This window comes from Pseudozyma hubeiensis (assembly GCF_000403515.1).
Source record: "Pseudozyma hubeiensis SY62 DNA, scaffold: PHS33, whole genome shotgun sequence".
NCBI classification, from domain to species: Eukaryota; Fungi; Basidiomycota; class Ustilaginomycetes; order Ustilaginales; family Ustilaginaceae; genus Pseudozyma; species Pseudozyma hubeiensis.
This window is the reverse complement of record NW_012133815.1, coordinates 34866-48451: the sequence shown is the minus strand read 5'-3', so window position 1 is coordinate 48451 and position 13586 is coordinate 34866. Positions and strand designations below refer to the sequence as shown.

The 13586-nt window shown below is 54.6% G+C and overlaps 11 protein-coding genes across 11 annotated transcripts; 4 read left to right on the top strand and 7 right to left on the bottom strand.

Moving 5' to 3' along the window:
- Window positions 1–71: 71 nt before the first annotated feature.
- PHSY_003273 (cytochrome P450) lies at window positions 72–1880 on the bottom strand (the record flags this gene model as incomplete). Its single annotated transcript, XM_012333894.1, has 4 exons — window positions 72–658; window positions 900–1069; window positions 1138–1458; window positions 1600–1880. The coding sequence occupies 4 exons, from the start codon at window positions 1878–1880 to the stop codon at window positions 72–74; spliced, it is 1359 nt and encodes a 452-aa protein (XP_012189284.1).
- A 791-nt stretch (window positions 1881–2671) lies between these two features.
- Window positions 2672–3010, top strand: PHSY_003272 (hypothetical protein; the record flags this gene model as incomplete). Its single annotated transcript, XM_012333893.1, has 1 exon — window positions 2672–3010. The coding sequence occupies one exon, from the start codon at window positions 2672–2674 to the stop codon at window positions 3008–3010; it is 339 nt and encodes a 112-aa protein (XP_012189283.1).
- A 160-nt stretch (window positions 3011–3170) lies between these two features.
- PHSY_003271 (hypothetical protein) lies at window positions 3171–4709 on the bottom strand (the record flags this gene model as incomplete). Its single annotated transcript, XM_012333892.1, has 1 exon — window positions 3171–4709. The coding sequence occupies one exon, from the start codon at window positions 4707–4709 to the stop codon at window positions 3171–3173; it is 1539 nt and encodes a 512-aa protein (XP_012189282.1).
- Window positions 4710–5018: 309 nt separating this feature from the next.
- PHSY_003270 (major facilitator super) lies at window positions 5019–6277 on the bottom strand (the record flags this gene model as incomplete). The annotated part of the gene is made up of 2 exons (XM_012333891.1): window positions 5019–5296; window positions 5371–6277. The coding sequence occupies 2 exons, from the start codon at window positions 6275–6277 to the stop codon at window positions 5019–5021; spliced, it is 1185 nt and encodes a 394-aa protein (XP_012189281.1).
- A 160-nt stretch (window positions 6278–6437) lies between these two features.
- Window positions 6438–7000, bottom strand: PHSY_003269 (multidrug transporter; the record flags this gene model as incomplete). Its single annotated transcript, XM_012333890.1, has 2 exons — window positions 6438–6734; window positions 6821–7000. The coding sequence occupies 2 exons, from the start codon at window positions 6998–7000 to the stop codon at window positions 6438–6440; spliced, it is 477 nt and encodes a 158-aa protein (XP_012189280.1).
- Window positions 7001–7224: 224 nt separating this feature from the next.
- PHSY_003268 (methylitaconate delta2-delta3-isomerase) lies at window positions 7225–8503 on the top strand (the record flags this gene model as incomplete). The annotated part of the gene is made up of 2 exons (XM_012333889.1): window positions 7225–8002; window positions 8109–8503. 2 exons carry the CDS (start codon window positions 7225–7227, stop codon window positions 8501–8503), a joined length of 1173 nt encoding a protein of 390 aa, XP_012189279.1.
- Window positions 8504–8616: 113 nt separating this feature from the next.
- Window positions 8617–9603, bottom strand: PHSY_003267 (hypothetical protein; the record flags this gene model as incomplete). The annotated part of the gene is made up of 1 exon (XM_012333888.1): window positions 8617–9603. The coding sequence occupies one exon, from the start codon at window positions 9601–9603 to the stop codon at window positions 8617–8619; it is 987 nt and encodes a 328-aa protein (XP_012189278.1).
- A 232-nt stretch (window positions 9604–9835) lies between these two features.
- PHSY_003266 (hypothetical protein) lies at window positions 9836–10909 on the bottom strand (the record flags this gene model as incomplete). Its single annotated transcript, XM_012333887.1, has 2 exons — window positions 9836–9879; window positions 10549–10909. 2 exons carry the CDS (start codon window positions 10907–10909, stop codon window positions 9836–9838), a joined length of 405 nt encoding a protein of 134 aa, XP_012189277.1.
- Window positions 10910–11376: 467 nt separating this feature from the next.
- Window positions 11377–11733, top strand: PHSY_003265 (hypothetical protein; the record flags this gene model as incomplete). Its single annotated transcript, XM_012333886.1, has 1 exon — window positions 11377–11733. The coding sequence occupies one exon, from the start codon at window positions 11377–11379 to the stop codon at window positions 11731–11733; it is 357 nt and encodes a 118-aa protein (XP_012189276.1).
- A 190-nt stretch (window positions 11734–11923) lies between these two features.
- Window positions 11924–12472, top strand: PHSY_003264 (hypothetical protein; the record flags this gene model as incomplete). The annotated part of the gene is made up of 1 exon (XM_012333885.1): window positions 11924–12472. The coding sequence occupies one exon, from the start codon at window positions 11924–11926 to the stop codon at window positions 12470–12472; it is 549 nt and encodes a 182-aa protein (XP_012189275.1).
- A 53-nt stretch (window positions 12473–12525) lies between these two features.
- PHSY_003263 (hypothetical protein) lies at window positions 12526–13002 on the bottom strand (the record flags this gene model as incomplete). Its single annotated transcript, XM_012333884.1, has 1 exon — window positions 12526–13002. One exon carries the CDS (start codon window positions 13000–13002, stop codon window positions 12526–12528), a length of 477 nt encoding a protein of 158 aa, XP_012189274.1.
- Between the last annotated feature and the right edge of the window lie 584 nt (window positions 13003–13586).

The following is a 13586-nucleotide window of genomic DNA, read 5'->3' as shown; positions in this document are numbered from 1 at the left end:
TGGTGGATGGTGTTGGCCCCCACGATCAACTATCGACATGCGGAGCGTCCTGTGCTTGAAATCATCCACATTCACTCCGCGTCTCCCAGAGGCGACAGATCCACGCCCTCCCTCACCACGCACCTAACCCTAAACGGCCTCGGTCTGACACTAAACCCCCTCCCGTCCTCCACCGCCGTCAGTGGATCAATCTCGAACTCGCCCTCCGGCTCGATCTCGAAAAAGTGGATCAAGAACACCAGTGTCGTGTAGATCTCCTGCAGCGCCAAGAACGCACCTGGGCACGATCTACGACCTACCCCGAACGAGTAGGTCTCGACGCCGTGCGACTGGAGGAACCGTTCCGGTCGGAATTCCATCGGTGAAGGGAAGCGCGAAGCGTCGAGGTTGCACGCCCACGAGTTGAGCAGGAACGTGGTTCCGCTGGGGATGGTCGTGTTGCCGTAGACGACCGAACGAACGTTGGTTCGCGGTAGAGAGATGCGGAATACTGTGAAGAGGCGAGATGCTTCTTTGGCTATGGCGTGGATGTAGGGGAATTGCGGGGGGGAGGAAACGTCCGGTAGTTGGTGGGAGGGGTTGTGGGTGACGAGCTCCGAGTGGGCTTTGTGTTGGATGGACGGGTGCTTGGCGAGGTACCCAATGGTCCAGATCATCGCTGTGAGTGAACAGAAAGGTCAGTGGGAGATCGGAGAGGATGCAGGGAGAAAATGACTCACTGTTTGCGAATGTGTCGAGACCAGCCGAGACCATCGAGAGGCAGATCGAGTCGATCTCCATGCGAGAGAGCTTCCTGCGCGATTCGGGGTCTTTGAGGATGTTTCCAGCTGGCAATTGACAAGTTGGAAGACGTCAGCTTCCTCCATCGAGACCTCTGCTCGATCTTCGTTCAAACTTACTGATGCAGATCTCGTCCTTTCCCTGGGCTATGCGCTGTTCCAGCTCGTCGTACAGCTTGTCCATGAACTTTTTGCGACGAAGACCGTACGAAGCTGCAGCCTGGGACTTTGCCGGAAAGTATCGCATGATGGGTACGTAGTCCTGCAACGAGCCGGTCACTGCTCGAACGCTTTGCGCCCAAAGAAACGATGGTCAGCACCTGGAGTGGTTGGGACAGCTTTGCTTAATGATGCTTACGACGCTACTTTGGCAATCACCTCTGCGATCTCCTCGAACAACCCATCGTCCCTCTCCTCCATCCTAAACCCATAATTGACCTGAAAATTGGTGTTCAGCGCAAGACGTTGAAAGTATGCATACGGAACGATGCCCTTCCTCCCACCCTCGCCATCTTTGAGGATCCGTCGGATGGCATCCAACGACTCCTGCCGTATGATGGGCAGGTAGGACTGTACAGCTGGACGGTTGAGAGCCGTAGCGGCGGCTTTGCGTTTGTTGGCTGTGCTTTCGTTCCAGGGTGAGGTGCCGATGGTGAAGGCGGATGATTTCGAGAGGACGCTGTGGAACGTGTGGAAGTACGGGCGCGAGATGAGGGACGAGCCTTGCTCGTTGAACAGCGTGTGGGCTGCGCGTGGCGAGTTGACGACGACTACGGTTCGATTGCCAATGTGAACCTTGAACACCTATGCACCCCCTCACCGGAAATCAAAGCACACAGTGTCAGCGCGGATCAGAAAAGTATAGATGGTTTCAAAGGATTGCCGCACATCACCGTATGTTTTGGCTGCCTGTCGAAAATGCTCGGCCCAGTTGTCGCCGAGGTCGAACCAGGATCCAAAGATGGGCCAGCCTCGAGGTCCGGGCAGGTCGATGCTGCGGTCTCCGGGTAGTATGCTCCTGACGAACAGGGCGGAGATGGCGATCACTGATAGAGCGATGAGCGCGTTCGGAATGGGTACTTCGAGGATAGTGGCAAGCATGTCTGGTCACTTCGAAGCTGGTTGCGGGAGCGCTCATTCACGAAAGTGTTTCATACTCGAAAAGGACCTCCGTTACAATTTCGGTTCCTGCTTCTTATAGCATGAGCCCAGCTGTCGCTGCATTTGGGGTATCAGTGTCAGAGACATCTCTTGGGTCTTCCTGGTACATCGACCCGAATCATCTTTAGCGCGTGATCGCAGCGTGATCTGCGCGAGCGGGTAACCTAGACTTGCATCCTTTAGCTGTGGTAAATGAGACTCGACGGTCGACATGCGTCTGCTCGAAGGTCGATACCCAAACCTATTTTGACCAGCAGATGGTCGCATTGAGGATGTCGAAAGCTCGTCCCTTCCACACACACCTCACGACCTCGATCGTCTCACCAACTACCGTTCATCATGTTTCGTTCCATCTTCCCAGCCAGGGTTGGCAATGCCCTCGTCTCTTCAGCACAACCGGTCGCGCCCAGCTTCTCTCCCATCTCTTTCGCCCAACGCCGCCATCTGACAATCAAGTCGCTGGACCACCTCGTCATGACGTGTCACAGCATCGATCAGACCATCTCGTTCTACACGCGACTCGGTATGCGATCCGTGCAGTTTTCGCAAGACCGCAAAGCGCTTTCGTTTGGGGATCAGAAGATCAACCTTCATCAGAGGGGAAAGGAGTTGTGAGTGTTTCTCTAGTTCGCAGAGTGAAAAAGGTACGTGGCACTGACTTGGGATGTTGCTTTGTGAAACAGTCTTCCAAGTAAGTGAACGTTGAAGGGGTGAAAGGAGTGTTGAGGGAAATGGAAACTGAAGAAGGATTGCGTTCTGCAGATGCGAGGCATGCGCAACCTGGAGTTCACGACTTGTGCTTTGTCATCGATGGAGGTATTGATGAAGCGATGGTGAGTATGCACGCGGGACGGACATCAGAAGACAAGTGTCGCAAGCACGTGCTAATATCCTTGCCCACCACACAGAGACATTTGAAGAAACAAGGGATTGCCATCGTCGAGGGCCCAATCAAGCGGACGGGCGCGGTGGGTCCGATCACGAGCGTGTACGCGAGGGATCCTGACGAGAATCTGATCGAGGTGAGTGGTTCCGGACAAGCACGACGAAGAGTAGCCAGACGAAGCTGACGGACATACATGCTGCTCAGCTCTCGTCGTATGATCATGTTTGAATGAGCGCCGCATGCAAGTTTTGAGCATCAAGCTCTCCAAGGCCGCCGTTTCCCGCACCTCAGAACGACGAAATGCAAACATTGTGACCTCCCAACTAGCATGAGAGACATTGACCTTAAGGTTCGTGTGACAATGACTTGGACAGGACACGATCGATCCACTGTCCACTCTGACCCAAGTAGTTCTTTGGATCGCAGAGCTCCTCCAGCTCCTCCCTGCTCGCTTTGCTCGCGATCTCTTCATTCTCCATCAACGCATCCACCAACGGTCTGTCCTCGACAAACGCCTTTCTGCAGCACTCGTACACCACATCGTGCGCGTACTGACGACCCATCTTGTCCCCCAACCCCATCATCACCGCTTCGCTGACCACCAATCCTTTGGAAATCTCGAGGTTCCTCTGCATTGCGTCGCCAAACACCTGCAAATCCTTGAGAATGAAATCGGCGTTGGCGAGCGCTGCGGAAGACCAGTTCATCATGAGTGGGAGTTGGACCCAGATGATCTCCCAGGGACCCGTGCCGCGTTCGTGGTCGGACTGCATGGCGTCGAGCATGGCGGAGGTGGAGGCGCGGACGTTGGCGGCGCACGCGTGGATGTAGACGCACGAGATCGGGTTGTTCTTCTGTGGCATGGTGGAGGAAGATCCGCGGTTGGCGAGGTACGGTTCAGAGACTTCGGCGATTTCCGTCTGAGACATGAGTTTGATGTCGGTGGCGAGTTTGGCTAGGGTTCCCGTCAAAAGGCCGAGGAAGGTGCCGACTTCGGCGAACCGATCGTGCTCTGTATGCCAGGCGATCTCGGCTGGTCGCAGATCGAGCGCGGTGGCGAGCGCATCGTGGGTAGCAATCCCCTTGTCGCCCAACGAAGAAAGGTTGCCGGCAGCTCCACCGAACTCCAACGTATAGACTCGCTGCTCCAGCTCAGCGAGTCGATCCTGATGTCGGCGAAACGTAGCCAAGAATCGCGCCATCTTGAACCCAAATGTGATGGGTACAGCTTGCTTGAGGTTGGACCTCCCCGCCATGGGTAAATCACGATGTTCCTCTGCGAGTCGCTCCAGACTGCTGATGATGCTATGCAGCTTTTGCTTGACGATCGTCATCGACTGTCGGATCTGCATGACAGTAGCCGTGTCGGTGATATCCTGCGTAGTCGCTCCCCAGTGGCAGTACTCGCCGAGCCCATCTTTGCAGTTGGCGACGAGCTGCTGGACGATGCCGAGGATGGGGTAGCCGATGAGTTCGGTCTTTTGCTTGTACAGCGCAAAATCGATCTCTTCTACCCGGCAGTGCGAGACGATCTCGGCGGCGGCGCGGTGTGGGATGATGTCAAGCTCGGCTTGGACCTGGGCCAGGGCGGCTTCGATTTGGAGGTAGCACGAGACACGGTTCTGATCGGACCAGATGGTGCGCATTTCGGGGGTGCCAAAGATGTCGCTGAATGTGCCTGATGTGTCCGAGAGGTCGGCCAGACCAGTCAGCTTGAGGTTTAAGGAGGTCGAGTAGCGCAGCTTGCCGGGTGCAGCGCCGGAAGCACTGCCAGCGTTGAGCGCTGAGCTATGGCCAAGCGAAGGGGCCATGTTGAGCTGATTGATTGTGAGCCTCGGTCGACTCCTCGCCAACAATGACGTGCAACGGGCGAGACGTGACATGGTGGGATGCGCTCTTTTATGCGTATGTTCCGTTGTGCGATGCTGCGTTGTCGAGTGATCTGCGTGAGGAAGGCGTGATCTGCGAGTGATGATCACGTTCAAGTCACGCTGGTCGTTTAAGGACAAGCTCGAGATGATCCTCCCGACCTTGACCTCATCATCTGCACAAACCATCCTACGCTCGCTCTATCGCTCGTCTGTCTCACAAAGCGTTGCGTAAATTCGACGCGGATAAGTCCCACGTGGCAATGGACAAGGGTCCATACAGCAGCTGATCACGGCGGAGTAATCGTGGAGCAAATGGGACCGTCATTGAGTGCGCTCGCCAGCAGCCGCCCATATCTCGCCATACAAGTAGATCAGGGCCTGACAAACCAGTCCGATGAAAAGCGTGAGAACCGCACCCACAGTAAATGTCCAGCCAGCTCCCACAGCCGCGATCATTGGCTGGACAACAGCCACCGCCCCCGCGCCCAGCACGCATCGTCCGAGGTTGACCGCGGCTGTGGCGCTGGCTGCTTTGCCCGGGTACAGGTCCACGATGAGCGTGTTGATGTTGGTAAAGTACATGATCGAGAAGAAGCCCACTTTTCCAGCACAAAGAAGGCAGGTCAGCACGATGCTCGATCGAGGCAAGCCAGCATGCTTTCCGTCAACTCACCTGCAAACTGGAATACGACAGGGAGCGCTATGTGAAGCTTCTCTCCCACACTCCAACCGTACGCCAGCAGCGACACCGAATAGCACGGCAGGTAGATCCACGCCGACTGCAGCCTCACCCGCGTCATCCTCACCGGCGTTGCACCTTTCGCTACAGCTCGTCGATAGTCCCAATCCAGGATCTTTCCCGCCAGCACTGTCCCCACCACACACCCAACACCGCTCGGAACAAAACTCACCCCGATCCACAGCTCGTCCAGCCCATACACCTTCTTGAACAGATACGGCAGAGATGCAGACGAGAGGTAGTAGCTGGCGTATACGATCGAGTACGCGATGATGGCTAGGGACGTCTCTGGTCGGGTGAAGACTAGAAATGGTTGGAGGAAACCGAATTGTTGCGGAGTGGAGAGTGGATGCTTCATCGGAGGTCGAGGTGAGTTTGCTACGGAGGAGACTGGTCTTGGCTGTAACAGCGGTCGATAGATGCCCCGGACCAAGGCGCTACCGTTGCCGACGATCGAACGAAGCGTCTCGACCAAGCACAGGACCATGAATATCAAAAATGGTCCGGACAGAGCGGTTAGGAAGAAAAACGTAGCATGGTAGTCCCAGCGTCGAGACAGAGCACCGCCGATCACCGGTCCAATCGCCAGTCCAGTGTACTGTGCCAGCGCGTAGTAGCCCATGTAGCTGCCTCGCTCGTTGGGTTCGGTCACGTCGGCAATCGTGCCCGCTCCAATTGCGATGGCGCTGCATGCACCGACTGCTTGGAAGACTCGCAGGACGAGCAGCACCGGGTACGAGGTTGTGAAGGACAGTCCGATGTTGGCCAGGACAAAGATTAAAAAGGTCGAAATGTAGATCGGTCTACGGCCATGCACCTGGTTTGGAGGCAAGGTCAGCATAGAGGTACGAGGAGGTTTGACCGGGATCAGGACTCACATCCGAGAGCGGAGCCCATACAACTGGCGATACACCCTGTGCCACCATAAACACGGTCACCGTGAGGTTGGCCGCCGCTGTTCAAACGACAATATGGAGTGAGAACAACCCGTTCTATATCAATTATGCGTTCTGTCGTGACTCACCTTCGGAAACATGTAGCGCACTGGCGATCTGAGGCAGCGCGGGGATGTAGATGTTGATCGTCAACGGTGAGAAGAATCCCACCATGGAAACGGTTGCCACGACGAAGTGTCTGTAGCGCGAGGTGAAGGCGCAGTACGGTTCTGCTTCGTCTTCGGAAGGCGGGTCGTTCATCTCTGGTGGACTAGACCCGCGGTTTCTGTCCCTCGAAGGGACGGCGGCGATCGAGTCTGGAGTCGATGCGGGCTTCGTTGCTGGTGAGGCTGTCATCGTGAGCTGCAATGGTGGTGGTGAAGAGCATCGACGTTTCTTAGGATGGACGGTTTGCCAAGGTTGATTAGCTCAAGTCAAGCTCTACGAACGTCGATTAGCTCGCTGAGTTCCAGAGTTGGGGAGTCACAACCGAATAGTCTTTCGGCGGTCGAGAAGCGGTTGACTGGAACCTTTTCATGTTTGCCCGCGTTGGTTTGGGCTGTGCTTGCCACGAGACTGAACGTATTCGTGCTCGAGACGGCGTGACTTGGCGTGACTACCGCGTGCATCACACGGGACGATGGGCGCGCTGATGGTAGTGCTCAGCGTGCCTGTCAACCGACATTAGTGTAGCAGAGCGTGCTTCCCAATGAGCCGATGATGCTTCAGCAGGCGACGTGACGGAACTGAGCATTGACAGACTGTCATGAGCATGCTTGTGTCAGTAGATATAATGCCAGTCACCTCCCAGCCTCCCTTGTCCCCATTCACCTCAGCCTCCATCGCTTCCAAAATGCAAAACTCCATCGACACCACCATCTATCGAGCCGGAACCAGCCGCGGAATCTACCTCCTCGCCAACGATCTACCATCCGATCCTGCACATCGTGATGCTGCGCTGCAATCCATCATGGGATCCGGACATCCGTTGCAAATCGACGGTGTGGGTGGGGGAAACTCGCTGACTTCCAAAGTGGCGCTCGTATCTGCCAGTTCCAAGAGCGACCATCACGATGTCGACTACCTGTTCTGTCAGGTTGGCGTCACCGAGCGTGTTGTGGATACGGCGCCGAATTGCGGCAACGTCATGGCTGGTGTCGGTGCGTTTGCGGTGGAAAGAGGGCTGGTTCAGCCGGATTTGCGGGACGAGACATGCGTAGTGCGAGTTTTGAACCTCAACTCTGGTCAATTATGTCAGCTCAGCATTCCTGTGCGACACGGTCGAGTGCACTATCACGATCTCGGGGAGAAATCGTACAATCGACCGTCGACACGAATCATGCTGCGATTCGAGGACACAACAGGTTCGTGCACGGGTAAACTCCTGCCGACATCGAACGCAGTCGACTGCATCGATCGACTTCGAGTCTCTGTTGTCGATGCTGCCGTACCTGTAGTGTTTGTTCGTCAGGTCGATGTCGGTATTACCGGTCAAGAGTCGCCTCAAGAGCTGAACGCTGATGTTGAGCTGTTGACGAGATTGGAGAGGGTGAGGATCGAGGCGGGGAGACGGATGGGGTTGGGGGATGTGAGTGGCAGCGTTATTCCAAAGGTCTCCCTTAACGGTCCAGGTGAGAATGGCAGTACATTCACGGCGCGATGTGAGTACGACTACCAGAAAGACATTTGTTCCGCAGCGTTCAAGACACTAACTTAACTGGGCCTCTGATGGAACAGACTTTACTCCCAAAACCTGCCACACGGCACACGCCGTCACAGGTGCGATATGCACAGCCAGAGCTGCCTTCATCTCGGGAACAGTGGTTTCAGACGTTTTCGCCGATCGCATATCGACAGCTGCTCAGTCGGCGCTACACCATCGTATTTCGATCGAGCACCCGAGCGGTGTTCTGGAGGTAGGACTGGAAGCAACTGGCAAAGAGGGAGAGCGAATGGTAGACGTCGTTGCAACTGTCGACCGCTCGGTGGCGCTTATTGCCCAGGCTCGAGTTTTCTACGTGGTATCTGACTGCTTTTCGGGAAAGGCGGGGCGGCCGGTTGAGATTAGCCGTCGTCGATGTTTGCAGGAGAACGGCAATCGGAACGACGAGTCCTCAGTCGACACCAAATGATTCGAAGCGTCAGGATCATCAGGTCCTTGTCATTCATCACGCTCGACATCGGGAAAACGGAATAGTGGTAACCCCTCCTTCTTACCGCAACGACAACGATATCGCCACCGAATCTAGCGACGACGTTTCTTGTTTCTCACTTGGACAGTCGCTTGCTCATCGCCTTCGCGCTCCTCCATCCGATGAGGAAGCTCAAGAAGCAGCGATAGGATCGCCTGTTGAAGCTCTGCGGCGTTGCGCGAAGGCGATGGACAGATGCTCGATGTGCTTGAGTCAGAGCATGCTAGAGGCCTGCGACCTTTCCTATGCGGCCTTGCTTCTTCTCGATTTTTTGGTCTAGCCCTGACCCTGGGACTTTTCGATTGATAATCGGCGAAATCGCTATCGCTCTTGCTCGAATCGGATCCACCATCGCTTGGGGCTACGCTGCTGCAATCGTCGCCGTCTTTAGATCGCTTGTCCGCGCGATCATCGTGTAAAGTTCTGGTTCTCGGAATGCTAGCTTCGCTCTTTGGAGATGTTTTCCCTTCCGATCCACGCGGCGACAACCTACTCCTGGAGATCGGCAAAACATCCTCGAGCCTGAGCCTTGAAATGATAGCGGTGCTGGCGTCGAGCTTTCTTCGCAGCTCCCTGATTTCGTCGCACGCCTGTTTTAGCAACACCGACTTGGAGATGGGCTTCGCTTGACAGTCGTCGTCGTTGTGCAGCACATTTTGCAACGACTTTGGGTTTTGCGGGCCACAAAGCAGGTCAGTCAGCGACGGGAGTCTGCTCGATTGAAGTAGAGGGACACTCACCGCAAAACCATCGGAAATGCTTCTCCGTCGATCTCGTTCCACTTCAGAATGCTTTCGCTTGCTCGACACTGATGATGAACGTTCGAGAGGGGTCGAGGCTACAGTGTTGCAAGATGCTACCCCGAGAGGTGTGGACAGCGTGACTTGAGCGGATGTAGCGAGCGGACTGGTGGATGGCAAGGCTTCTGTGTTGGTGCTGGAGAAGCAGGGCCCGTCGAACAATGGGGAGGAAATCATGTCGAATAAGTTGGCAAAGTCGTGGTGACCGCCGTCTTGGATGTTCGAGACGCTCATCTTCATTGGTCAGCTCTGTCGATGCAAATTGAACGAAAGAGGATGGGCGACGAGGTGCTCACATCTAAACCTTCCGGAACTATAAATGCTCGCTGTAGCCACAGTTCTCTACACGAAACAGCCCTATCTCTCTCTGCTGGGCTTTTCCGTTGGAAGGAGTTGGTGCGTTCCTTGACACCAGGAACACCGGTGCGCAGTCAAGGTTTGCCTTCCGACGACCGCCAAGACTTTTGAGGAATCACAGCCGTGGACTTGCTTCTACTTTGCGAATGACAAGGTAGGCTGGGACGGGTACGCTGCAGAAGTCGACAGTTCAGTTGGAAAAACCACGACAGAAACGAGCTTGGACATGATCCTTTTGGTGCTCTAGGATCGAGCGCCGTGGCTTGGGGGTCCCGCTTCGAGATCGCCATTCGATGCGACTCGAGTTCCTCTCACGAGCTGACATTATCTCAGAGCGCTGTAATAATGAGGTCTGGACTCGGATGCTAGTTAAGTGGAAGCAACTCTAACGTCCCACTCAGAAGAAGCTTCCAAATGACTTTCATCATGCGGTCCACCCGGTCCGTCGGTTTGTTTGCTATCGAACTTGATGAGGTAACAAAAACGTGGCAAGTCTAGCTCATGATTGCAATCTTCGAGTTGGTAAATTTGAGCTAGATTGTGATTGTACGTTGAGGCGACCGAACGACGCCGACGAGCGCCATTCGGACTGTGTCACTGCGCATACTCGGAGCGAAGGAAGCACGCACATTCCAAAGAGGGAAACAACGCTACACAGCATACATATAGGCTCGTGGCGACCAGGGGCAGACAGACATCGGAGAAGGACGATCAGTCTGCTTCGTCGTCGCAGTCTTCGCCATTACATATACGCTAATATGCCTTGAATCCCCTCGTGAAAGATGATGGGTAGATCGACGGCAAAGTGAGCTTCCAGCCGGAGCGTACCTTCAATTTCGAGTTGCGCTCCTTTGTAAGAGTCTGGATGGACGCCGACAATCATCATCAGCCGATCGTCGTGTGCTTTGTCGTCCAGAACAACGAACGACACATACGCAAAGTCCGAAGTTTCTTCGAAGAAATGGGGGAACACATGATCCCGAGCCAGCTCGAACGGAGTCCAGCCCTCGAAATCGCCTGGGATCCGTTCGAGTCGGATTCGCTCTTCAAGACCGTCGCAGCATTCAGCTGATCGCTCCGCTATGCTGCATTGTTCCTTGATCCATTCGTCTGAAAAAGGCGTTGACGAAGTGACAAAGAGCGCCACCTTGGTGGGATCGGACCAGGGACGAGTAGCTTCTGGCGTCATGCGGTCGAAGTAAGATCCTCTTGAGTATGCCGTGTCGATGATGGTTGAGCGACCCCCAGGCGGATGAGATCGATCGTTTCCCTCTTTGGCAAGCCTTGTGGGACGATGAACGGTTCAAAGAGATTTGGGCGGCAAGGAGATGCCGGAGCTGCGGAATCACGCTGCCGCTCCAGAATTTGAGCGTCTCTCGAGGAGACTTCAATTGAGCCGTTGTGCATTTCTCACTTGGACCCTTTCTTTCATTGTTCACTTTCGACGCTCTGCGACAAGCCCACTCAACGTTCAACCACGATTGCACCTGACGAGATATTCTTTTCGCGGCATATTCTGTTTCTCCTCGACCATTCGAGTTGTGAAAGCACGTTTGCGTCATTCCGAGCATCGTTGTTGAAGTCGAACATCCTTCGGCCACGGGTATCCTTTCATAGGCAGCGGAGCATCGCAGACGCCTATCATCGGAAACAACAATGATGTCGTCCATATCGAGACAGAGAGGCCAGCTTCGCTCGGCCTCAGACGCATATGGGACATCCTCGGGGATCTACGTGACATATTTGATGATCGCGATGAAGACTCTACTTTCAGATATGTTCTTGCTGCTAGCGATGGATAAGAGCGAAGGCAGCATCACTCGAAGAAGCATCCCTGGAGAGTCCATGCTTCCACCTCGAATGATTGCGACAGGCATCAAGGACCAATGCTACAATGTTGGCTCAATTCACGGCATGGTCAATGCGAGGCAAACTTCCCCCAAGCAAGCCATCCCAGAAAAGCTTGTGGACCCAGAATTCAAGTCGAACGACCGCGTCAGTTTTCGCAGATAATCGATTCCGCACTCCTCAAGTGCCCAGATTGGACGAGCTGCTCAATCGAGCCACAGAAACACACTTGGCGGACGCTTCGATGCATGGAACATTCAGTGCACATGCGCTTCGGATGCGTGGAACCGAGCAACAGGGCGTGGGATTCTTTTGGTTGGTCACGTAGCAAATTGCGTGCACGATTGTTGGGCGAATGGATCACCCGCGCATCAAGGTTACCTTTCCACCACCCATCAACATCGCATCGCCCATCACCTTTGCCTACATCATGACGAAAGCTACGACTCGCCCTTTTATCGACCCAACCAAGGTCGCTCTCTTCATCACTTCGTCCAAACCTTTTTCAGAGGACTGGGTGAAAAGTCAGTGTGAAATGGCCGAGCGATCCGCCGAAAGTGGGGAGGATCTGCATCTCGAAGTGATTCAGGGCGACTTTCAAGGTTGGTCTCCCTTCAAGCTCGCCCGTGACTATGTCTATCCTCGACTCTTTGAAGAGCCAACGACATTTGCATATGTATCTTTTGTTGTCCTCGACGATACATCCCATAAGGACAGAAAATTGGTGATTGTTGGAGTGCATCCCGACTCTTTCAAAGGGGCTTCACTCGAGATCGAGGCCACAAGCCGAATGGAAGCCAACTTCGCCATCGACCTGCCTCTCACCTTCCACTACGGCAACCAAGCCATCACTTCGTATCCTTGCGATCTCTACGATAATGAAGCAGAGCGAAACGCGGCCTGATCTTGTCATAGCAATGAAATGCAAGCTTGTGCGTGACATCGGGAGATTGTCGGCTAGTAGTCATCCGTAGCATCTTCCAGAGCCATGCAGCAAAGATTGCAGGCAATAGCCGTGCTAGCAGCATACGAAGCCAACAGACGCTTTTGACATCGAATTCCGCCGTCTTCAGAGTCGGTCATGATGACCTTTTTGTCGCGAGGAGACTCGTCATCGATGAACACCACCGTCATGGCTCCAAAAGGTTTGCCTTCGACATCTGCTTGTCGTGCGAGTCGGTCTATATCCTCCTGCGTCCCAGACCGCTCGTATGGCCAATCTACTGTCACAAGTCGGTCTTTGAATTCCTCCCCCTCAATCAACCCAACGATTTCTTGCCTCTCCTCCTGGGAAAGCTTGCTGGTGAGGAAGAAGACCAAAACGTCCCAGTCGCAATGGCGTGGTTGCTCGGTAGTCATGTCGGTCTCCTGGCTTGTGTCTTGTTCGGTACCTGCTCCAGGTGGAGGCGATTCGCCAAGGAGACGTAAGGACATTTCGAGCGGTGCTCGGCTCGGGTACCAACAATGACAAGAATGGTCAACGAGGTGCGAGTTGAAGGAGATGCGGCTCATCGATACGTGTCTTGAATCTTCACAAGTGATTCCTAAAGCTCAGTCTGTAACTCAGCCTCACGTCAATCGTCAACGACATCAGCCTTCAACCGTGCGCGAACGCTGAGTCGGAATAACCTGGGTAAGTCGACTCGAAATGGTCAACCAGCGGTTCGCTAAATCGCTATTTAATTCATGCGCACACTCTGTTTCCGCGGCAAAGGGCTCACAGGATTGTGTGAGGCTGAGTCGCACAGTGTGTTTCCACGACGCTGGACCCTTGGGGCAGCATGACGAGCTCAGATTCACTGAAGCCGCCGCGACTCGCTCATCATTGTCATCAACAACCCCAATCTCCAACCTCGCCGTACCTTTCTAGCTCGCCTGCCTCGAGAGCACAACTTTGCAACAATGTCGACTTGGGACAAGAAAGTCAGACTGACCATTGAGGATCTTTCCGGCGGGACCGCAGTAAAGAACCGCTTTCCACCCAACGACGACGCGTCGCAGTCATTGACTCAGATACT